At 52.8% G+C, this 25,308-nt stretch overlaps 1 protein-coding gene across 1 annotated transcript in view; it reads left to right on the forward strand.

Annotated features, from left to right (window-relative positions):
• The window catches only part of DPY19L1 (dpy-19 like C-mannosyltransferase 1), a 64,216-nt gene extending 39,778 nt beyond the window's left edge, over positions 1-24,438 (forward strand). Inside the window, exons 14-22 of the mRNA XM_054726327.1 lie at positions 244-345; positions 1,960-2,031; positions 3,863-3,912; positions 6,947-6,971; positions 7,844-7,963; positions 9,662-9,836; positions 10,763-10,862; positions 11,807-11,932; positions 23,980-24,438. Of these exons, the coding sequence (XP_054582302.1) occupies positions 244-345; positions 1,960-2,031; positions 3,863-3,912; positions 6,947-6,971; positions 7,844-7,963; positions 9,662-9,836; positions 10,763-10,862; positions 11,807-11,932; positions 23,980-24,136 (927 nt within the window). The 3' untranslated portion in view covers positions 24,137-24,438. The remainder of the gene's footprint in view (positions 1-243; positions 346-1,959; positions 2,032-3,862; positions 3,913-6,946; positions 6,972-7,843; positions 7,964-9,661; positions 9,837-10,762; positions 10,863-11,806; positions 11,933-23,979) is intronic.
• The last annotated feature ends 870 nt before the right edge of the window (positions 24,439-25,308 follow it).

Here is a 25,308-nt window from a genome sequence, read left to right on the forward strand (position 1 = left end):
ACTTTGGTGTGTGGATGACTGACTTCGGAAGCCAGGGTGTTGTTGGAGCTTCCATTTGTCAGTGAAAGAAGAGGGAACCGGGCAGTTGGAGGTACAGTGCTTTGTTGTTTCACCAAAGCTCACTGTATGGGAACAGGAAGCTCTGTCATGTAGTGAAAACTACTCTCAGGTACTTTTAGGAATGAAGTGAATTATTACAACAAATGGCCTAATCTAACGGCACCTCGTTTCATTCCTTACTAGGCTCATATCGGCAACTTACTAACATCGAAATTCTTCAGTTACAAGGATTTCGATACGTTGCTGTATACGTGCGCAGCGGAGTTTGACTTCATGGAGAAGGAGGTAAGAGAGGGTTCCTCGTCTCCCCTTAGGGTGTGGTTCCCTCGTCTTCCAGAAAGGGTATTCTGTGGTTTATGCTCTGCCCCGTGCTGTTATCTGAGTTTGAAGGAAGAGGAAAACCTGGCAGCGTAGAGGCAGCTGTTCTAGGGACATTGGTACGGCTCCCTGGACTCCGGGTGCTCTCTCACTTAGCAGTGTGGGACCTGCACTCAGACGGCGGCTGCTGAGCACACACAGAGTCTCCTTCCAGCCGCCTCTGCCGGCACAGCACCGTCCAGGATGCTCAGGCTCCTGCATTGTGCTCACTTTGTGGCGCTTGTTTGAATGATCGCATTGCTTTGAATACGATTGATACAAGTTTCTTATCCCACATCAGTTTTCTGTTAAAACTCGACTCAGATGTTTACAAGGAAACCAGAGAGTAGTGTAGCGGATTGAAAGACAAGCCTGCGGTATCGCCTCATGTTCCCGAACAGAGGACCCCCTTCCGGTACCATAGCTACTGGGCATGAGCAGCGTGCTGCAGACAGACGACGTGCATAGCAAAGCACTTTGCTGTCTTAATGTGTTTTATAGAAAGTAGTATTTGCAGTACTTTGTGAGCTGGTTTGGTTCAACAAACATGCATATATTTGTGTCTTTTTATACCACCCATGTGGCCCTGATTTATGATATTTTATTATCTACGAAACGTGTTTCTTTTTTTAAATAATATAGAATTTCTTGTGAGGGAAAGTGTTGGTGACAAGCAAATCAATTGTGATTTAGACATTTCAAGTTTAGGATTGTTTAAGACTGTGACCTCAAATTATTGAGAGGTGTATAGGATTGCAATGTGCCAGGCTTTGTTAGTGAAGTTTTTCCAGTAGTTTTTAAAATCTGTTGTAAAGGAAATGCCAAAATGTTTATTCTTCTTGTAAATATTGGTCAGTGTGTGTGTGTGTGTGTGTGTGTGTGTGTGTGAGAGAGAGAGAGAGAGAGAGAGAGAGAGAGAGAGAGAGAGAGATAGGATCATGGTTAAGGCTTTATTTCTTAAAATATTTTTTTATTGATTTCAGAGAGAGGAAGGGAGAAGGAGAAAGAGACAGAAACATCAATGATGAGAGAGAATCATTGATCGGCTGCCTCCTGCACACCCCCTACTGGGGATCAAGCCCGAAACCTGGGCATGTGCCCTGACCTGGAATCGAACCCTGACCTCCTGGTGCATACATAGGACCATGCTCAGCCGCTGAGCCGCGCCAGCCGGGCCTGGCTCAGGTCCCCACAAAGTGCACAGGGAGAGCCCGGGCCCTGGAAGGGGTCGTGCTGGCTGCAGGTGGACGCTAGGCGGGCCTGTCGTTAGGGGAGCTGGTGCGAAGGGTGAACAGTCACCTCTCTCATCACATTTTACCTCTCACGTGTGAGGACTGGATCTGTTCGTGTTTTCACCTCACACTTGGGGGAAGTTTGTTTCTATGGAAACGCGTCTTCATTTGTATAATGGGAGTCTGTGGTTCGGTTGGACCCTCGCTGGGTGCATGTCATGTTTCCCTTCACTTAGTTCATGATTTGAAATGGAATTCTGTCTGTTCACAATAACGCTGTCTTCTGACAAAGCATCCCTGTGAATTTCAGACTCCACTGAGGTACACGAAGACACTGCTGCTTCCCGTGGTCCTCGTGGTGTTTGCTGCGATCGTCAGAAAGGTACGTCCGCCACCGAGAGCGCTCTCTCACTGCCAAGCCCTTTCCCGGTCCTCCGAGGAGGCGCGTGTGCTGGCTGCATGTTACTCCCGCACCGCAGTTCGGGTGGACTTACTGGAACACAGTCTCTATTTCTTACTCAGAGCCTCGGACGAACATTTATAACCTTAAAACACCCCGCTGTCTGCCAGCTCGAAATAGACCCGGGGAAGGGGTGCTCAGGCTTGATAGGCATGTGTTTGAAAGACAAGATCAGAGAGACCTTATTGACCCGGATACACTGGTTTCCGCCAGTGTGAATTATTACCGACTTGCCTTAACTCTTATGTAGGAGCTCCCTAATCTTTAACACGTGCCTTTGTAAGTCATCTGCACGGTGTTCACTAACTCCTGGATTGAATTTATTATTAATCAAAAGGAAAAATGGAGTATTACCTATATATTATTAAACTCAGTAAAATGGTTAGACTCCCAACTTTGGCTTTGATATGGAAACTCTAAGCCCAGATATAGGTCAGGGCAGGGAAGTTGCAGTCTTTAGCAAAGAGCGGGTGTGGTGGCCTCTCTCTTTTCTTTAAGAGTTGGCGGAGTTAACCGTAGGCATTTTAAGAGGATGAGTTGAGATTAATCTGTAATAGAATAACAGGTGATAGGCCCTGACGGTTTTCTGGTCTGTAGCTATGATGTCTGTTTTAACACAGTGTTGCATATTGGTAGAATATTCTGCACTATAATTGTCGATCACATTATGTACTTGTACTTCCCCAAAACACATCACGTGCATTATTTCAGCTGGTTATTCGACAGCCCTGTGGGGCACGCAGACATTATTGCCCCATTTGGACAGATGCGGAATCGGAAGATCAGAGAGGTTGCTCCACGGGAAAGCTAGGGCAGCGGGGAGGGGACCGCACACCTTCCTCGCCAGCGGCCTGTGCGGGATCCAGCGTGGAGCCTCACAGCCCAGGCCGCGTCTGATCAGTTTACGGCCCGTCAGTGCTGCTGTCTGCCAGGCTCTGCCTCCTTTGCACTTTTGCGCACTTGATGTGGGTCTGCACCCAGAAGGAAGTAAAAAACACTAGATGTCGGCAACCCAGAATGCATGGAAAAGACACCATCTGGGTGGCTGCAGGTGATGGAGACTTAGGTTGGGTTAAGGAAGTAGGGATGTTTGATTTAAGAAGGAAGGCTCGACTGGAAAGAGGATCAGTATTTCACATATTTAAAAGCCTGCCACTTGGAAATAAGATTACATTCATTTGGCTCCTTAGAATTATGGCCAATTCCAGGAGGCAGGACCTTTGACCAGAATTGATCCAAAGTGATTAGGAAAGTGTTGTCGATTCAGGCAGCAGCCAGTGGTTCTTCCAGAGCTGGGTTAACCCCAGTTAGCGGCGGCCTAGAGGACATCGTGCGGGGATGGCACTGCAGGTCACACGGCCGCCCAGTGACTGCTCAGAATGAAAAGGCCATTCTCAGTCACGGTGTCTGTGCAAGGGGGCAGCCTGGAGGGAAGAAGTTCTGAGTGTGCATCGGGAGCCAGAGAGCCGGTTTGCAGACCCAGCAAAAGGCTCCGCCACCTTCCGGGAGGTCGCTTCATCCGCCTGAGGGAGCTGGCGGCTCTTTACAGAACGAGGACTGAACCTGCCTGCCCGGCTGTCTGCTCCAGAACTCTGCAGATACAAGATTGTGTCCTCGGAATTATTACTTTCTGGGTTATCTCTTCTCTCCATACGTTCATTTAAGTAAAAGTTTGAAAGTTCAGAAGACACTTGAGTTAAAATTCTGTTTTTCCCCAAACAGCTATTCTGAAGTGTTTAAAATCTCTTTGCAGATCATTAGTGACATGTGGGGTGTCTTAACTAAACCACAGACACAACTAAGGTAAATATACTATTAATAATGTTGCTACTTCCTCCATTTATTATAAAGTAGATACAGTGTGTTAACTGCATAGTTCCGTGTTGTATACCGACATTTGCTAATGGTTGTTTCCCTGGTTGTCATCCCCTCTTCGTTTTTCTCGTTATTTCTTACCTGTGCAGAGGGCAGCGCATCCCTGTCCACACTCCAGGCCCCACCCCGACAGGACCTGCACACGGTCTGTGCCTGAGGGGCACAGCGCTGTGCTTTGGTTCAGCAGGGAAAATAGGATTCTGTCGATGGTTTCAGGACCAGAGAAGAGCAGGGAAATATGAACCTGGATCCACACCGCACTTTTTATGCAAAATACATTTCGAATGGAACAAAGATTCAGGGGGAAAAATGAAACCTCAAAAGTAACCGAGAGATTATATTTCTAATTTTAGGATTAGAGAGGCCTTGTTAAGTCTGACATAAAACCTGTAAGCTAGAGGAAAAGATGACAAGGTTGACCAGATATATACTTAGGTTTGGTAAGGTATTATAAGCATTGTGCAAAGAAAAAGACAAGTTGGGGAAAGTATTTGTAATATATGACGAAGGACTAAGGGCCATCTTATATAAAGAATTTCAGTAAATTAGTAAAAAAAATGATAAAAACCCATTACAAAAATGAGTGAAGGACACAAACTGGCAATTGAGAGAAAAATGACTTCTCCTTCCCCTTTCTGCCCCTGACCAGGCAAGTGGTGTCCTGCCTCGGTGGTTGGGCAGTGGGCGTGCTGAGCCCATACCTGCCCCTCGCCCGTCCCCTTAGCCTGGCTCTTTGGTATGGCCAACGCCTTTAATCCTGACATAATGTCTCCTCCTCAGGAGGCCTCCCTGGCCGTCATTCCTGAGGAGATTCCTTGTCTCTTGCTTGTTGTGCTTCATCACCTTATGATTCTCGCAGCATGCATCGCCATTTGTGCTTAAACATTGTCCCTCCGGAAGTTTGACAGGGCCCAGCAGAACCTACGGCGGGCCTGTGCGTGAGCCAGCATTTCTCTCCATGCCAGCCCATCCTCTCCACGCTCACAGCAACGCAGAGATAATGGCACAGAGATGCGCGCGGTGGGGGTGTGCAGTGACCCGTGGGCACAACCACAGTGTCCGCTAGTAAGGGGTTTGCTTAATTAGGACCCAGTCATGGATGGGTGCTGGCCGTCCTCATGGACAGCTTTCCATCATACATCATTGAATACGAAGTTATAAAACCGTATATAGGATGGTTCTACTTGTGTTTAAAATAGGAAGGTTGTGTATGCTTATTTGTGCATAGGAAGGGTCTGGAAGGATGAAAATAACGACTGAGATGGATTGGAGGACAGAGTAAAGGACGTTTCAGTTCGACTTACACACTTTTGTCGGAGTTTTGGGGCGGGGATAGAGATGCTTAAGTTTATATGTTTGTATTTTGTTTTATAACTTGAACACACACAGTCTTATGTATTATGCTCTCACCTGCAAGTTCCTACCAACTAGAGAGAAATGGTCGCACGTACCCAGAGACAGTCCTTGTTCTCATTTAGAAACGGTGGCCGTGGCCGTGGCTGTGGCCGTGGCCGTGTTTATTCCCGGAGCCTTTAGGGGCTGGGGCAGAAAAGGCTTCTGGTATAAATGCCAACATTTCTCTCCGTTGGAGACGGAGTTTTTCCCGAAGAGCTTCAAGGCTTGTACAGATGACAAGACACGAGGCCACAGCTGTGAAGGCCGCTCTGGAGGAGAAGGGCGGGCCTGTCCAGACGGGAGCGGCCCTGGGCGAACCGCTGGCTGTGGCAGGAACTGCAGAGCCCACTGGGCCGCGGGTTCACCGGAGCAGGGCAGGGCTTGAGGGCTGGCACACTGACCCTTCATTGCGCATGAGTGCCCGAGTCCGATGCCAGCGTAGACGGGGAGCGGGCGGGAGAGACGATTGGCTATCAGATGTGAGTTCCGGGGTCCCCTTCCTTTGCCTTTCCTCTCCTCCCCCCTCTGTGTAAGCTGTGTGGGGGCAAAGGGCATTTCCCACCGTGTTCACCGCGCCACGTCCAGTGTCGTCTGTGCTCAGGGACCTGGAGCGCATGGATGGGTTTGCACCCTGTCCCCCTGAAGGGTTCGTTTCGTAGGGAGAGATGATAGTCAGTAAGCCCTGACAGTGTTTGTAGGAGGCAGTAAACGGAGATGACCTGGGAGTGATGAGGGGGGCACCGCATGTGGGGACAGGGCTCTAGGTCGGCAGGAGCTCCATGAGTCTCGTGCGACTGGAGCTTGGTGATCAGGAGGGACGTGACCCCAGGATGAGGAGTGGGGACCAGCTCAGGGAGACGGTGGGCAGCGTGTTAGGGATTTGAGTTTCTTCTAGTTACCGGAGGACCCAGTGGAGGGTTTTGGGCAGGGAGTGGCGGCCGGATTCCCCTGTTCAAGGTTGCTCTCGGGACTGGGAAGGCATCTGTAGGGCGGGGCGCAGGGCGGGGTCGGAGGGGGAGTGTGAGCCTCCTAGCACACATCCTCCTCAGGAAGTTCAAGCTGTCAGAGCTAAAGATGGCATTTTGAGGCTATTTGTATTCCAGAGCTGCTGCTAAAATAATCTCCTGTGTGGCTTCCTAAACTGTCTCTGTAGCAGCTACAGTTTAGGGGGAGCTGAGGGAGCATGGGGCGGGGGGCAGGTTTGGTACCGAAGGCCTCGGAGCTCCTTGCAGTCCCGCTCTGCTGGGACGGCTGCAGTGAGCGGCTGGCTCCCCCGTGACCCCCCCCTCCCCACCCATCCCCTCCAGTCCCTCCCTTCGGCCTGATGAATGTCCCTGGCATCAGATCTACGGCACGTGCAGCATTGCCGTTCCTTTCCCAATAAACTGCCTTAAAGGGCGGTGGCCCCGGTTTGGGTTTAGCACTTTTAGTTATTTGGCTTTACATAGATGCGTCCTGAGGGACCATTATAGGAGCTGTAAAACTCACATTGGTAAGATAAAAATGCAAGCAATTGAAGAAGTGCTTCCACGGAGATTTAATAGCAGTTTTTCTTTTCCCATTTCAGAAACCACCAGTGTGAGCACGGAGAGGTAAAGACGTGATGTTTGTCTGTACATGGACTTTTTATCTAGTCCCACCTTCCGAGTGTATTAGTCAGTGTCGCTGCTCACCTTCAGCCTAGGCCTGCATGTGTTTGAGGAGAACACGACAGACGTGACTGTCCCTGTTAGAGGAACTCACTCGGTCCTCTCCTCTGAGAGCACCCCCGGGACAGCAGGCCATCTCTGGAGCCATCAGAGGCACGCGGAGTGCCTGTGGCTGATTGGAGATTGCTCTCCCCTCCGCTCACCTTGCCCGGGGCTTCGGAGATGTGACCGCTGCTACCCCCAGCTCCTGGTGACTCAGCCTGGGTTTTTCCCCCCTTTCGCTTCTTTTTAAATTGAGGTATAATTGACATGTAACATTATATTATAGCTGGAGCTGCAACACATAATGATGCGAATGTATATACATTGCGAAATGATCACCACAACATGTCTAGTTAACTCCCGCCACCCTACTCAGTTACAGGAATTACCCTTTCTGCCTTCTGATGCGGCCTCTGCTCTCCTCTCTCAGCACACGCGTGGCGAGGGCAGCCAGGGATGCCGCATTGCACGTTCCCGCCTGGCCTGATGGCTGGGCTGGCACAGGGCTGGGCGCTTAACCGCAGCTGTTTCTGGTGGCCGCTCCCACCGGGACCTGGTGTGGCACGAGGTAGATTCAGAGCGTGCTCAGTGATGGAGTTTGAGCCCTCAGACAGAGGGGAGAGGTTGGACAGTGAATGTGAAGGCTTGTTTATTTCAGAAATGAGAGGGTTGTTACTAAGAAACACTAACCTTTCTGGTATGTCCACCGTTTTAACGCTGTCATCTCAAACGCCACCAACAGTCGGAGTGAAACTGTCTCCTTTTCCTTCCAGCTGGTTTACCATGCGCTGCAGCTGGTCGCGTACACAGCCCTCGGTATTTTAATTATGAGACTAAAACTCTTCCTGACGCCACACATGTGTGTCATGGCTTCCTTAATCTGCTCGAGACAGGTAAGGCGTGGCTCGGCGTGGTAGCCGCTGTGCTGATGTCACAGCCTTTGTTGTTGAGGGACCCTGAGACAGTATTGAATTCCCCAGAGTTCTTTTTTTAAAAATTTCTTTATTGATTAAGGTATCACATATTTGTCCTCATCCCCCCATTCCCATCCCACACCCCTCCCCACACATGCCCCCACCCCCCTGTTGTCCCCAGAGTTCTTGAAGTGATCATCATTGAAGCTCTTCATGGTTTTGTACTGATTATTCCTACAAAGCCAAAGCTGATCCTGTTCTATCTCCTAACTTCTGGAATAGTCCTTGACAAACAGTCAGTGCAGTGAGTTCAGGAATGATTACTGCAGATGTTGATGGGAAGCAGAGCTCAACTGTAGAAATATTTGTTTGCTTTGACATTCATATCAAAGAATTCTAACAATTGATTTTATTTGATCAGTACTTTCAGGTTACATGTTCTCTTCGTATTGAGCTTTACAGTATCTTCATTGCGTCCACATGTGCATACAGATGTATGCCTAGCTTCGATGCTTTCCCGTTTAAATAGCCTGCTGGGTATTTGCTGCTTGCTTTGCCTGGATACCTGCCTCCTTGCTCTGTAGTCACAGATTTATGCTTCCACCGAGTTACCTTTTTTTTAAAATTTTTTTTTGATTTCAGAGAGGAAGGAGAGGGAGAGGGAGAGAGAGATAGAAACATCAATGATGAGAGAATCACTGATCGGCTGCCTCCTGCACGTCCCCTCCTGGGGATTGAGCCTGCAACCTGGGCATCGAGCCTGCAACCTGGGCATGTGCTCTAGATTGGAATCGAACCCAGGACCCTTCAGTCTGCAGGCCGATGCTCTATCCACTAAGCCAAACTGGCTAGGGCCACAGGGTCACCTTTTCATCAGTCAAGTGGCCCTGTGTGGCAGCAGTACCTCCTTTCAGCTTAGCAGTATTTACTAAGCACCTAACACACGCTCTGGGGATGAGGGTAGAGCAGTGGGTGGAATACCTACAGGCACCATTTTCGGTATGTGTCCTCGGAAGCCATCTTTGGGAGAGAACGGTAGCGGCCACGTGTTGTTACTGAGAGTGGACTCTCTGAATAAGGAAAACACCAGCCGACCTCCGGTTCCCAGGCGGAATATTGTTAGGTGTGAGAGGCACTGCTTCCCGGGGGTCGACGGAGGGAGACTGCTGTTCCTGCCCCTGCAGCCCACAGCCTGGCAGGAAAGGAGGCTGGTTGGAAGCTTTCCCTGCACCCCCCGTCCTCCTCCCCTCCCCCCGCAGTGAGACTGAGCCCCTAGGGGCCCCGGGCTGGCCTCTCGGGCGGGTGCTCCGCGCACAGCCACCTGGGGAAGGACCCTGCACCGAGCTCCGTGCTCTGCTGTGGCTTCTGTGATCTTCGTAATCTTCACACAAGGGGCCCCATTCTCATTTTGCAGTGGGCCTGGCCTGGCCCGGCCTGATGGAGGAGAGAGAGCGAGTTGAGAGAAGAGCTTCTTAAGTCTCGGCCCACTAGTGTAAGGGCTGGTGGGAGAAGCCTCTGATTCCCATGGTCACTGTTTGTGGAACTTTTCCGTGGGGTGATCCATGCTTTACGGGGCCCTCGCAGAGACTGTTGTTCTCTGGGAAGAACGTGTGCGTGTTGGGAGCACGCTGCTTCCTGCTGACCATTAACTGCCGTGTGCCTTTGACTTGGTTTCAGCTGTTTGGATGGCTCTTCTGCAAAGTGCACCCGGGTGCTGTTGTTTTTGCTCTGTTGGCAGCAATGTCGATACAAGGTTCTGCAAATCTGCAAACGCAGTGGAATATCGTAGGGGAATTCAGCAATTTGCCACAAGAAGAACTTATAGAATGGATCAAATACAGTACCAAACCAGGTAAAAAGAAAAGTAGTGTTTTCCCCAAATTTTACATGCACTGCAAAACCCTGAACCCAAGTAATTGCCAGTAGCCTTACTCTTTCTAGTCAGTGCTGCTCGTGGATTATCCAGAAGAGAGATTTCAATCTTTTATTTTTTTTAAATATTTTTATTGATTTCAGAGAGGAAGGGAGGAGAGGGAGATAGAAATATCAATGATGAGAGAGTATCATTGATTGGCTGCCTGCCTCCTGCACGCCCCCTACTGGGGATTGAGCCCACAACCCTAGCATATGCCCTGACCGGGAATTGAACAATGACTTCCTGGTTCATAGGCCAATGCTCAACCACTGAGCCACATGGGCTGGGCAAGGTATCAATCTCGCTTAAGTGGTTTGCAAAGGAAATGCTAGGCTTATTTTTTTAGTAATTAATTTTGCTATTTTCCATAAATTCCAGTTTTTTTAAAGTTTTACATGCCATAATTTAAAATAATTTTTATGCTTGTTTTATTCATGAATTTTTAATCTTAGCCAAATGAACTCATAATCTTGAAGAAATGAACTCATGGGATCTTTATGTTTAAAGAAAGATTTTGTTATCTGAGTATCAAATGACTGAATATGAAATCATCTTCAGAATTTTTTGGTGCTATAAAAGTTTCTTAGTCAAGTTGATACTTCTTTCCTAGAATCAGGAAAGCTATCCAAGACGTGTACAATAAACAGAACACAAAGCCCTCAATAGGGAGACGATGAGGCTCTGTCTTCCGAGGAAAAGGGCTCACGGAGCTGGGTGGCGGCTGCTACGTTATTAGCCACCGGACTCCACTGTGGCTCTGCCCTGAGCCGCTAAGTGACCTCCTCTGCGGGCCGCAGCTCCTTCGGCGGGGCTCCGCTTCCTGGAGTTGAGCGCCCTCCTAAGACGTGGCTCCTGCTTTGCAGACGCGGTGTTTGCGGGCGCCATGCCCACAATGGCGAGTGTGAAGCTCTCTGCCCTTCGGCCCGTTGTCAACCATCCGCATTATGAAGATGCAGGATTGAGGTACACAGCTCTCACCCTGGAAACCAGTTTTTCATACACACAGTGCGGGAGCCAGCACAAAGCCAGGTTTCAGCAAGGTTGCGGTGAGCTGGGCCTGCAGAGTGGGGAGGAAGCTGAAGTTAGATGCTGAGTTACTTGCAGACGTGAGGCTCCATAGGGCAGTGCAGCCCCTCGGGGCTGAGCTTCTCACCGGGCGCCGAGGAGGTCCCAGCGTGTCAGCCCAGTCGGTCACGGCTCCCAAACACTCGTCCTCCTCGGGCTCCCGGAGACTCCTTAGCCTATAGCTTCTGGAAGGTCTTCTCATGGCCATTTTTATGGAATTCCATTCAAAGAGGCTTTTATTCTGGTTTTCACCAGTATAACCTGTTAAAGTGATTTTGTGTTTTGTCTTTTACTGTTTTTTTCTTAAAAACATAAAGTATGCTCTCTTTGAAAAGGAAATAGACTCCGTTTTCATGCAATTTCTAGGGTAGGTCAAGTTATTCCTTTCCTAAGGGACTGGGTGAATCCTAGTAGTAATAGTGGGATATACATTTTATAAATAAAAAGATTTTCATTATAGAAAACATTCCTGGCAAGCTAATTTCCAGAGCAGTGTGTTGGATGATTGTAGCTTTTACACAGCGAGGGATGGAAGGAGAGCCGCCGGCCGCCGGGGTCAGGGCCGGGCAGCGGGAAGGAGCCAGCTTGTGCTGTGCAGCGCGTCCCGCCCACTCTTGCTTGTGGGGGTGACGCGTTAGAACAAAACCGAGCGAACAGACAGAAAGCCCAAGTGTGGGAGCCCCTCTCCCGGTCTCCGGTGCCGCCTCCTCCCCTTTCCTTCTGACCCCCTCCCGAGGCCCTGAGTGGGCTCCTGTGGGGAGCCTCCGGCCCAGTCTCCTGGACGCCTTCTCCCAGCCCCTTTGAATCTCCACAATCTCCTGCCCGATGGTTTTCCTTTAAAGAGCCAGAACGAAGATAGTGTACTCGATGTATAGCCGCAAAGCCGCCGAAGAAGTGAAGCGAGAGCTGGTCAAGTTACAAGTGAATTACTACATTCTGGAGGAGTCGTGGTGTGTGAGAAGATCCAAGTGAGTACTCCGCGCAGTTCCTGTGTGCTGACCGGGGCCGGGAACGTCGGTCAGGCTCCTGGGCAAGCGCCCCATTAAGTCGTGCGGGTGCGATACAGCATTTAGCAAAGTAGAGGTGGAAAAGTCTTTGTAAGGTAACTATTTGAATTGGCGTTTTTTCCTTCCGTCATTACAGATATCTGTTTCTTTATAATGATTGGTACATGTACACTTCTTTAAAGGCAGTATACAGGTGCTGATTGATAATTTCCCGAATTATTAATATTTGCCTGTGACATTTTTAAATCTTTTATTTCAAATTGGATGTATTTTCTCTCAAAAGACTTGCAGAGTCTGAGACCACATAGCGGAGAGTCTGGTTGTGGTGACGTGGTGAGGCCTGAGCGTCAGGGCCTCCTTGGTCCCCACCATCCCTGCCACCCCATGGCCTGGATGGACGGGGCCCTCCCAGTAGCAGCTTAGACAGAAACTTCTCTCTCGCTGTTTCACGTCTTATTTGAGTGGGAAAATAGCTAACTTTACCCTGACCCATATGCTCTTGGGCTTATCATTTTAAAAAATGCCTGTTTTCACAGAGCCGCTCACTAAGGGTGTAGCAGCAAGAGTTAGTAAGACCCTCAAAGCTAATGTGGCTCCACAGCGGACTGTCAGCTGCCCTGGGTGACTGGGCAGCCGAGGACAGCAGCTTGCTGCTGAGACACCAAGCATTGGCTCCAGGCGGGGCAAGGACGTGAGCGTCTCATCAGAAATCGGGGGTTTTTATGGAATGCTCCTGTTGCTCATTCTCACTGCTCTTTAAGCAGAAGCCATCAGGAGATTGCTGTCGAGGGCTTGATCATGCTCACCATGTATTTCAGTGGTACACAAGGGTGTTAAGACAGACTAATTAGATATGGACTTAGGAGTCAACGCAGTTCTGGGGCACGGTTTGTCAGCGTTGCCCACCAGCAAACTCGAACAGTTGTTGATTGTTGGACGGTTTTTCTGTGAATATGTCCTCAGTGACTTGTCTTGAATCAGGATTTATGGAGAATGTTATTGTTCTTAGAGTCATGTTTTAGAAAATGCTTGAAGTCCTGTTGAACATAAGAATGTATATGAAATTCATATACTCATCTTTAACTTTGTTGGGTAAATTTAGGACAAAAAACTCTTAGCTTTTCTCATACTTTCATGAGGACTTGGTAATAACTGGATGGGCTGACATCTGCTGTCAGAAATACTCCTTTTAAAAAAACATATTTTTATTGATTTCAGAGAGGAAGGGAGAGGGAGAGAGAGAGAGAAACATCAGTGATGAGAGAGAATCTTTGATCTGCACGCCCCACACTGGGCATTGAGCCCGTAACCTGGGCATGTGCCCTGATTGTGGGTCCTGGTTCATAGGTCAATGCTCAACCACTGAGCCACACCGAGCAGCACTCCATTTTTAAAAAAATATATATTTTATTGATTTTTTACAGAGAGGAAGGAGAGGGATATAGAGTTAGAAACATGGATGAGAGAGAGACATCGACCAGCTGCCTCCTGCACACCCCCCACTGGGGATGTGCCCGCAACCAAGGTACGTGCCCTTGACCGGAATCGAACCTGGGACCCTTCAGTCCGCAGACGGACGCTCTAACCACTGAGCCAAACCGGTCAGGGCAGCACTCCATTTTTTGATGGCGATTTCCACCGTGCTTGGCCTCACTCCAAGGCTCTGCCAGCCTGAGAAGCTGTAGGTTCCTGGGACAGAAATGTCATGTTTCATGATCCTCCCGCCACCCAAGCTAATGACGAGCCTTGGTCCAAGCGTCTTCATGTTCCCCGGGACCCTTACAGAAGAGAGTGGACCGGGCTGCGGTGCTGTGGGAGCGCCCGGGATGTGCGTGGCAGTGGTAGTTCAGCACTGCTGTCTGTACAGGACGGGGGAGAAGACAACTTCCGGAATTTAGTCAGGCAGGTAACCTGCACCCTGCACAGTCAGCAGTGAATCACCGTTTAGACAGAGCTTGTTGCCAGCACCAAGACTCAGAGGTGGATGGTGGGGGTGCTGGCCTCCCCACGGGGACCTTGTCCTTGTGTTGGTTCAGCAGAAGTGGGGAGGCAGGAAGCGAAGGAAGTGACTTTCTCTAACCTGTTACCCCACTCCGATATTAAAACGACACTCGATCTGCTGCAAGATTGCAGCCAGACTGATGATAAATCTCAGGACATCTCAGGACTTAGTCCTTGAAACAAAACGCACACTGTGCTTTCCGTTCTGCTAGGGAAGCAAACAGGCGCTCAGAGAGGAGGCGGGGGAGAAAGACTGATGGCGGGGCCTGCCGTGGCCACGGGAAGGACGGAGTTTCTTGGCAGACTTCCCTCCCGCATTGGCATCTCCCTTTCCCCCGCCTGGGCCCTCCCTCCCGGCTCAGCCATGCCGGCCGGAGACACCTGCGTGCCAGGGGACAGAGCAACCTGCCAGACCAGGGGAGCACTGGGGAGCTCACCTGCGAGAAGGAAGGACAGGGACTAATATTTATCTAGTGTTTGCTTCGTGCCGGCACTTGGGTGAGCCCTAAATTATACGATCTCCTTTACAAGTGGCTTAATTGTGTGCCTTGATTATTCCTTATTACCTGACACCCCGTGTTCCAATAACGTATGAAAATACACTCAAATGCGAGTTATAGACGAGCTTTTATTTTTTTTTTTTTTTTTTTTTTTTTTTTTAATTTCTTTATTGATTAAGGTGTCACATATTTGTCCTCATCCCCCCATTCCCATCCCACCCCTCTCCCCACGCATGCCCCAATCCCCTGTTGAACTTAACCGTTGGATAGGCTTATATGCATGCATACAGGTCCTTTGGTTGGACTCTCCCCCTCCCCCCACCCTCCCCCTACCCTCCCGTATCCTCCCTCTGAGGCCCGATAGTCCGATCGATGCCTCCTTGCTTCTGGTTCTGTTCTTGTTCCTCAGTCTATGTTGTTCATCATTTCCTCTAGATGAACGAGATCAAATGTCACTAGATATATACTAATAAGAACTGAATGTGAGACGAGCAATAATATTTATGCTGACAGGCAAATGAATCAATCTGTAGCGAGCTTCCCCCTGGACCAACAGTTCTTTTGAGACCCAATTTCGATGTCCAGTAGTTCCTTATGTGTACATGTCAGCACTGACCCCTCAGCTCTGGATGGTGGACAAATGGTGGTAATGGAGGTCTGACTCCCTCTGGTTTGGTCTCGGCCGATCCCAGGGGCACGGCGTCACCTGGACTAAGGGGCACGTGGCCTCACCCATACCCAAGGGGCGCGTGGTCTCACCCGGGCTTGGGACCCAGCCTCACCCGGATGGATCCAGGGGCGCACAGCCTCACCCGGACCCAGGATCTGGCTTCACCCGTACCCAAGGACACTTGGCCTCTCCCAGACCCAGGGGCACGTGGCCTCACCCGGGCTTAGTTGCACAAGGCCTCACCTGGATCCAGGGACACATGGTCTCTCCCGGACCCAGGGACGCTTGGCCTCTCCCAGACCCAGGGCCACTTGGGCTCACCCGGGCCTAGGTGCACGAGGCCTCATCCGGATCCAGGGACGCATGGTCTCACCCGGACCCAGGGACGCTTGGCCTCTCCCAGACCCAGGGGCACGTGGCCTCACCCGGGCCTAGGTTCACGAGGCCTCACTCGGATCCAGGGACACATGGTCACACCCAGACCCAGGAACGTTTGGCCACTCCCAGACCCAGGGCCACTTGGGCTCACCCGGGCCTAGGTGCACGAGGCCTCATCCGGATCCAGGGACACATGGTCTCACCCGGACCCAGGGACGCTTGGCCTCTCCCAGACCCAGGGCCACTTGGGCTCACCCGGGCCTAGGTGCACGAGGCCTCACCCGGATCCAGGGACACATGGTCTCACCCGGACCCAGGGACGCTTGGCCTCTCCCAGACCCAGGGCCACTTGGGCTCACCCGGGCCTAGGTGCACGAGGCCTCACCCGGATCCAGGGACACATGGTCTCACCCGGACCCAGGGACGCTTGGCCTCTCCCAGACCCAGGGCCACTTGGGCTCACCCGGGCCTAGGTGCACGAGGCCTCACCCGGATCCTGGGACGCATGGTCTCACCCGGACCCAGGGACGCTTGGCCTCTCCCAGACCCAGGGCCACTTGGGCTCACCCGGGCCTAGGTGCACGAGGCCTCACCCGGATCCAGGGACACATGGTCTCACCCGGACCCAGGGACGCTTGGCCTCTCCCAGACCCAGGGCCACTTGGGCTCACCCGGGCCTAGGTGCACGAGGCCTCACCCGGATCCAGGGACACATGGTCTCACCCGGACCCAGGGACGCTTGGCCTCTCCCAGACCCAGGGCCACTTGGGCTCACCCGGGCCTAGGTGCACGAGGCCTCACCCGGATCCAGGGACACATGGTCTCACCCGGACCCAGGGACGCTTGGCCTCTCCCAGACCCAGGGCCACTTGGGCTCACCCGGGCCTAGGTGCACGAGGCCTCACCCGGATCCAGGGACACATGGTCTCACCCGGACCCAGGGACGCTTGGCCTCTCCCAGACCCAGGGCCACTTGGGCTCACCCGGGCCTAGGTGCACGAGGCCTCATCCGGATCCAGGGACGCATGGTCTCACCCGGACCCAGGGACGCTTGGCCTCTCCCAGACCCAGGGCCTCTTGGGCTCACCCGGGCCTAGGTGCACGAGGCCTCATCCGGATCCAGGGACGCATGGTCTCACCCGGACCCAGGGACGCTTGGCCTCTCCCAGACCCAGGGCCACTTGGGCTCACCCGGGCCTAGGTGCACGAGGCCTCACCCGGATCCTGGGACACATGGTCTCACCCGGACCCAGGGACGCTTGGCCTCTCCCAGACCCAGGGCCACTTGGGCTCACCCGGGCCTAGGTGCACGAGGCCTCACCCGGATCCAGGGACACATGGTCTCACCCGGACCCAGGGTCGCTTGGCCTCTCCCAGACCCAGGGCCACTTGGGCTCACCCGGGCCTAGGTGCACGAGGCCTCACCCGGATCCAGGGACACATGGTCTCACCCGGACCCAGGGACGCTTGGCCTCTCCCAGACCCAGGGCCACTTGGGCTCACCCGGGCCTAGGTGCACGAGGCCTCACCCGGATCCAGGGACACATGGTCTCACCCGGACCCAGGGACGCTTGGCCTCTCCCAGACCCAGGGCCACTTGGGCTCACCCGGGCCTAGGTGCACGAGGCCTCACCCGGATCCAGGGACACATGGTCTCACCCGGACCCAGGGACGCTTGGCCTCTCCCAGACCCAGGGCCACTTGGGCTCACCCGGGCCTAGGTGCACGAGGCCTCACCCGGATCCAGGGACACATGGTCTCACCCGGACCCAGGGACGCTTGGCCTCTCCCAGACCCAGGGCCACTTGGGCTCACCCGGGCCTAGGTGCACGAGGCCTCACCCGGATCCAGGGACACATGGTCTCACCCGGACCCAGGGACGCTTGGCCTCTCCCAGACCCAGGGCCACTTGGGCTCACCCGGGCCTAGGTGCACGAGGCCTCACCCGGATCCAGGGACACATGGTCTCACCCGGACCCAGGGACGCTTGGCCTCTCCCAGACCCAGGGCCACTTGGGCTCACCCGGGCCTAGGTGCACGAGGCCTCACCCGGATCCAGGGACACATGGTCTCACCCGGACCCAGGGACGCTTGGCCTCTCCCAGACCCAGGGCCACTTGGGCTCACCTGGGCCTAGGTGCACGAGGCCTCACCCGGATCCAGGGACACATGGTCTCACCCGGACCCAGGGACGCTTGGCCTCTCCCCGACCCAGGGCCACTTGGGCTCACCCGGGCCTAGGTGCACGAGGCCTCATCCGGATCCAGGGACACATGGTCTCACCCGGACCCAGGGATGCTTGGCCTCTCCCCGACCCAGGGCCACTTGGGCTCACCCGGGCCTAGGTGCACTAGGCCTCATCCGGATCCAGGGACGCATGGTCTCACCCGGACCCAGGGACGCTTGGCCTCTCCCAGACCCAGGGCCACTTGGGCTCACCCGGGCCTAGGTGCACGAGGCCTCATCCGGATCCAGGGACACATGGTCTCACCCGTACCCAGGGACGCTTGGCCTCTCCCAGACCCAGGGCCACTTGGGCTCACCCAGGCCTAGGTGCACAAGGCATCACCCGGATCCAGGGACACATGGTCTCACCCGGACCCAGGGACGCTTGGCCTCTCCCAGACCCAGGGCCACTTGGGCTCACCCGGGCCTAGGTGCACGAGGCCTCATCCGGATCCAGGGACGCATGGTCTCGCCCGGACCCATGGACGCTTGGCCTCTCCCAGACCCAGGGGCACGTGGCCTCACCCGGGCCTAGGTGCACGAGGCCTCACCCGGATCCAGGGACACATGGTTTCACCCGCATCCAGGGACGCTTGGCCTCTCCCAGACCCAGGGCCACTTGGGCTCACCCGGGCCTAGGTGCACGCAGCCTCACCCGGATCCAGGGACACATGGTCTCGCCTGGACCCAGGGGTGTGTGGGCTCTCCCAGACCCAGGGGCGCTTGGCCTCGCCCGGGCATGGGGTCCAGCGTCATCCGGGTCCAGGGGCACTTGGCCTCACCCGGACCCGGAGTCCGGCCTCACCTGGACCCAGGGGCATGTGGCCTCACCTAGACCCAGGGACGTGAGGCCTCACTTATACCCAGAGGCGTGTGACCACACCCGAGTCCAGAGGCGCGCAACCCCGCCCGCACCCGGGTCTCAGCGGGGCCCCGTCTTCCCGATCCCAATTCCTGCCGGTCAATCCCCCCTCAGCAATTCCCCTGGTCATCCTTCCAGAGCTCCAGTATGGCTGCTGCAGAACTCGTCGGGCGGCGGCTCGGCGAAGTTCCGGTGCACCCGGTGCATGGCGGTGGGCCAGTCTGGCGTCGCTGCGTCGGCCCTTGGGTCTGCATAGGTGGCCGGTCGCCGAGCATGCGCACCTGGCCGCTTCCGGGGCGTTGAGATTCTTGACGGACTCAGAGGTCAGCAAGCGCGGAATCTCCCACCCCATGTCTCATAGGGGCTCGTCTGTCCGTGCTTGGCTGCCAGTGGAGCCGTCCCCTCAGCCGGAGACCGCCGGGGGAACTGCGCCGAGCACGTTCCATGCCGCTGTTGTATCGCCTGAGCCATAGTTCTTTTGTGTCGCCTGAGCTGTAGTTCTTAAAGTGTGGTCTTTGGGTCACCGGCATCAGCATCATCCCACATACCCCTCTTTTATTCTAGTTGTAGAGCTTCTACTCAGCCAGCCCTATGGTGGTCTTGGATGGTGTCTGCTCTGCTCTCTTGTCGTAGTCTCAAAGTTGTTGTGGTAGGCAACAATCAGGCTTCCGCCCTATGCCTCCATCTTGGTCCTCCTTTGTATAGTTAAGTCTTGATTGTTGTTGGTGTCACTGGGGGGGCTCTCTTTGTCTATAAAGGAAGAGTTGCTGTGCAGGAGACACGTTTATGGGCCGGGTCTTGGTGCAGCAAAGCTTTGACGCTCACTGAATATTCCTGTTGAATGTGTCCCTTATGCACGTGGTTGAAATCTGGTGTCATCTCCCACAGACCACTAGATGCCCTCGTTTCTGGGTCTCCAATGGGGTGTAGATCAGCTACTGCCTTAGGCACTCAGCAAGGATTACAGCAAAAACTGTAGTTTCTTCCTCCTGTCTGAGTGGCCCTGGAGCAGTCCGACTAGAACAGCAGATCATCTGGTCCGTTGCCAGAGGGCAGGCCACCCACATGCATAAGCCGTTGCTTGGGGCGCAGGTGTGCCTGCAAGACTTGCGGGGCAGGTCTTCAAAACATGCGGGGCGGTTCCCAGGGCGGGGCGGGGTCTCAGGGCGCCAACAGGCCATGGTGCGGCGAGCCTCGATGGCTGTGAGTCTGGTCCTTCTGCCTTCCATGTATCTAAGTCCCCTCGTTCCGCACTCCAGCGCAGCAAACACTGATTGCTGGGCGCACCTCTGCAAGAGTCCCGCCTCTCCCCGCAGGCATCTGGGTCTCCCGGGGTTCGCCAGAAGATGGGTTTCAGGGTGATGGAGAGCTAATCTCCCTTAGGTTTGGAACAAAAGCCCCTTTCCCCCGCCACCAGCCAGACCCACGCACCTCCACACCTCATCCCCTCCGATTTCGCTGGGTGCGAGGCAACAGAACAGCCTTTAACCTCCGCCGCCATCTTTTTCAAACTTCTCAATTTTTACTTCTTAATCCCTTCATTTCAGTCAACTCTACTGAAGCCTAGCGCCGCCGGGAGGTGCAGGGAAAGGGCGCCCGGGCCTCCGTCCGGTGCGCGGTGCGCGCGTCCCGCGGAACCAGGCGCGCGAGGGCTGCGCGGCTGGGATGGGCGCTGGGCGGCCGCCGAGCTCCAGGCACCGCCATCACCGCGCTCCGGACGTCGCCGCCGCGGCGTCCCCCCAATTTATACTTTTTAATCCCTTGAATTCAGTCAACTCTACTGAAGTCTAGCGCCGCCGGTAGGTGCACGGAAAGGGCGCCCGGGCCTCCGTCCGGTGCGCGGTGCGCGCGTCCCGCGGAACCAGGCGCGCGAGGGCCGCGCAGCTGGGACGGGCGCTGGGCGGCCGCCGAGCTCCAGGCACCGCCATCACCGTGTTCCGGACGTCGCTGCCGCGGCGTCCCCCCAATTTATACTTTTTAATCCCTTGAATTCAGTCAACTCTACTGAAGTCTAGCGCCGCCGGTAGGTGCACGGAAAGGGCGCCCGGGCCTCCGTCCGGTGCGCGGTGCGCGCGTCCCGCGGAACCAGGCGCGCGAGGGCCGCGCAGCTGGGACGGGCGCTGGGCGGCCGCCGAGCTCCAGGCACCGCCATCACCGTGTTCCGGACGTCGCCGCCGCGGCGTCCCCCCAATTTATACTTTTTAATCCCTTGAATTCAGTCAACTCTACTGAAGTCTAGCGCCACCGGGAGGTGCACGGAGAGGGCGCCCGGGCCTCCGTCCGGTGTGCGGGGCGCGCTGCCCGCGGGACCAGGCGCGCGGGGGCTGCGTGGCGGGGACGGGTGCTGGGAGGCCACCGGGCTCCGGGCGCCGCCGCTGCGGCGGCGTCCCCAGCGTCCCGGGCTGGGCGGCCTGCGGGGGCGGCGGAGTTGCGAAAGTGAGTGAGTTTCCCAGGGTTTCGCCCGGAATGGGGTTCAGTGCAATCGGAGCCGGTGCTCAGCGCACTCCGGAGCCTTTATCTCCTTCCTGCCAGTGAACTCCGGCCAGGTCATCAGCCGCCCCCTCCTCTCCGGTTCCATCCTCCCCGCAGGCGCGTGTGCTCGTGTCTCCGCCCGTTTCTCCATACCTCAGGCTTTTACGGCTTCCCCGACTGTCCCCGTGGCCTTCTCCTTCCCCCCAGCTGTGGGCATTTCAGTCCGCCAGCTCTCCTGTGGTTCTGGACGATGTCCGTTCTGATCTCTAGTTGTATTTTTGAAATTGTTGTGCCCGGCTGCAGGTTAGGTGTTTAACCTATGCCGCCATCTTGGTTTCTCCTAGACGAGCTTTTAATTAACTGCTCTCAATTCTCTGCTTTCTTTCTCATTAGTCCCAATAATACAGTTGACATGAAATTAAAATACATGAATTCAGAAGAAAATTATTCAGGTTTTCACTGATGCTGTTTGAAGATGTAGCCGGCTGGCCTGGGGAGACTTCGGGAACTCCGTAGGGACTCAAGGATGTTACACTTGGGCCGACAGAACTCCCTGAGGCAGCTCTGCCCTCTCTTTGCTCCTGCAAAAGGGGGCTCAGGAGCCAGGGCGCCTCCTGCTGCCCGTGTAGCTCACTCTCCCTGCCATTGGCCTGCGTGTGCTAACAGCCTGGCCTCGGCGCGTGGAGAAAACGAGAAGGTGCACAAGCCGAGCCCAGTCGTGCGTGCTCAGTGTGGGTAGAATCGGGGTCAGCCCCGGTGTGCAGAAATGTGCACCGAACACTCACGGGAAAACCTCCCGTGGAGATGGTTTGACGGAGGCAACGGGAAAGTCGTGTCGCTTTGCCACGGTGGTAGTGCTGCTTCTAGAAGCGGAGCTTGCAGAGGAGAGAGGCACAGGAACGTTTATGCAGCGCCGCTTTGTTATGGTAACACGGGAAGCAGTTAAATACCCCCGTGAGAGAGTGGTTGCCTGATGCATAGGCGTACCAGCGACAATTAAAGAGTAAAGCAGGTCTTTGTGTAATGAGATGGAAAAGGGCCGCGTTTCATCGGCCAGTGAGGAGTCCCCGAACAGCCTCATTGTGTGAAAGCAGCCCTGGGCGCCGGTGCACGCACGTGCCCGGGCCTCCGCGTGCCCGTGTCCAAACCAGAACCAGGGGAAGGCGGTCTGGCAGGGTGTGCTGGGCTCTTGGCAGCAGCCCCCTCTGAGGATGGCCGGGAGGGGACGCTGCCTCCGTGTTTTATTTCGATAGGTCTGTGCAGGCACTTTCTGGGTGATTGATTCCCTCTAAGTAAAGATGCTCTGAAAAGGGAAAGGATTGCATTCCACCACTGTGTCGCTCCTGGTGGAGGGTAGGGAGCGAGCGGGGTTGCCACTGGGAATAAAGGGACTTGCTGGGAATGGCTGTTTCTCTTAGAAAAAAGTGAAGCAACTGTGACAAAACATGAGCAGTTGCCAACCTCTATAATTTCTCTTTTTATTTTTCTGTCGTTTTTATTTTTAAATTTCTCAAAGCGAATAGAAGATTGTCCACTTGCGTTCCCCTTTTCTGTTTTATGGACGGGGCCAGTGTCGTGTAGCATGTCCCGCATGTGGGCTTGCCCCCGTGACCCTCGGGACTAGGTTCAGTTTGGCAGAGAAGTCGTGTGCGCTTCCCGTTCCGTGTCCCTTAGGAGTGCACATCCCTCTGTTCCGTCATCCGTGAGGCTAAGTCCCATCACGTGATTGAAGCATGTCCCACTCTCTCCAATTTAAGGAGACAGCTTTCCTTTATTATTAATAAGAAATCTATTGAGTGGTACGTAGAGGCCATTTGTTCATCCTCTTTCTCAACAGCGTTTCACCAGATACCTTTTGCATCCAGTTTTTATTCCTTGCTGAATCAATGATTACTTTAGTGATTTTAAGTATGAGGCAATATAGATTTGAAAGTAATGTGTCACTTACTGATCAGTGGGTATGTGAGGGTGGATTTGATAAACAGTAATTGGACCAAGAGCTACTGGGCAAAAATTAAAATCAAATCTCTACCTCACACCATACAGAAAAATTAATTGCAGATGAGTTCTAGGTTTAAATGTACACAGCAAACTTAAAACCTTCATGGGAGAATACACAATGTATGTGTTCATGATAGTGTGGTATGGAAGAATTCTTTAAACAAGACAAAAGTCATGAGCTCTAAAAGAAAAGACTGACATTTTGGAGTATAATATAAAAATCTTCAATATACAAAAGCCAAAAAAAAAAAAAAGGAAATTGTGAACCCTAGCAAAAGCCAACAATTCTAGATTTAAAATAAATGTTCGAGTTATCTCGAAGACCTTAATCTTATTTGGGCAAATATCACACAATACCAATTTTACTTCTGTTCTTTAAAAAGTATGTCGCTTTATTGAAGTTGGCTCTTTCTGGAATACAGTTTATGGAAAGTTGCATAAATATGAACTAAGTAAACTTGCCAATTAAAATTTGTAAAATTAATATAATAGGTTACCTCTTCCTACGTGCTGAGTACGATGCTAGATACAGTGTCTCTATTAATCCTTATGCACAGCCAAGCCAGGGGTATTTCCCATTTTACCAATGTGGGGTGAGGCTGAGCGAACCGTCCAGACGCACATTGTGGTAAGTAGCGGAGGCAGAAGGTCACCAGCTCTTTCCCCATCACCGCATTCACGTACGTGGTAGGTCTGCTTCTTTAGCACGAGCTTTGCTGTGTCCCCTTGTTCTAAGGAGGGCTTAGGGCGGCTCACACACTGTAAATTAATCTGAGGGATTTTTGAACTCAGTTAGTTGACGTGGAGCAGGTGAAAGGAGGGAGGGCAGGAATACAGCGTGTGCTCTGCTTTCCCTGCGCCTTCTGACCCACTGGCTCCCCGTGCGTGCACCTTCCAGGCCCGGCTGCAGCATGCCCGAGATCTGGGACGTGGAGGACCCCGCCAACGCTGGGAAGCCGCCCTTATGTACCCTCCTGGTGAAGGACTCCGAGCCGCACTTCACCACCGTGTTCCAGAACAGTGTTTACAAAGTCTTGGAAGTTATAGAAGAATGACCGCGGCCTCCAGAGGACATCAGTCATGGTTTTAACGTTTTGCTAATAACTCATGCCTTGTTTTTAAGCAGATCCCAAAAACTTTTATAGCTAACTGTTTTCAAATAGGAAAATGTCTTATTTGGTCGATTCGAATGTCATTCTGATTGTAAAAGTACGTATACCACTATGAATTGGGTACTATTTCAATGCACCCCTTAAAATTTGCTATGCAAATGAGTATGTGCTTGTATTTGACTTAAACATGTGTGCTAAAAGGAGCAAAGCTACCTGTCTACAAAATAAATAGGTGATAACAAAGATCATCTGAAAATATGGTCAATTCTGAGCTATGTGGGGCTGATTTCACAGCTTATGGACTATTATGCCCTTGCTTTTGCGTCTGCCTCTCGCTCTTGTCTTTGGGACACGCCAGTGATCACGGGAGCTCCTCAGTCCTGGGGTCCCTGTCACCAGGGTAGACGGGGCTGCCGTGGTGGTTGCTGTGTGGAATTACTGTTACTTCCCTTCTCCCTGTTCTTTCGTTCTTTGTTGCTCTTGTTAACGAAGCGTTTCCTGCCCATGAATAATCCAGACTCTAAGACCTAATGGTCCGGTCCATTGCTGTGCAGCCAACAGGGCGGTGTTAGCGTTTCTTCTCCCCTCCTCCTCCCCCCATCCCAGCATTCTTTGTCACATAAGTGATATTTACTCATTTAGTTCCTTATCAAGTACTTATTCTTGGTTTAAAAATATTTAATGGCGAGTGTATATTTTCTCATTTTTAAGTATTATTCAAATGTGTATATTTTAATACCTTTAAACCACTTTTAAAATTTTTCATGTTTAATTGTAGTTTTAAGAAAAACTATTTTGAACAACCTCAAATGTAATACATCCAGAAACTAATGTATATTTCTGTAGACATAATTTACAATGGAACAATAGACTGTAGTGTGTGGTTGTTTTTCTGTTACTATTAAGATATACTACCACATGACTAATTTTTCCGTCAGAAAGTAAATGAATAATAATATTGAATGGAGTTTTTATATTTTACTTTTAAAATTGCCTGTCTTTAATAAGACAAAGCCTTAAGCCTTACCATTTTGGTTCTGAAAACCATTTCAGTGTGAGGAATGAATATATTCAGCTTTCCTCTTTATATTTTTCTTCCTATTTATTTTTATTTT

Source organism: Eptesicus fuscus, chromosome 14 (genome assembly GCF_027574615.1).
Source record: "Eptesicus fuscus isolate TK198812 chromosome 14, DD_ASM_mEF_20220401, whole genome shotgun sequence".
NCBI classification, from domain to species: Eukaryota; Metazoa; Chordata; class Mammalia; order Chiroptera; family Vespertilionidae; genus Eptesicus; species Eptesicus fuscus.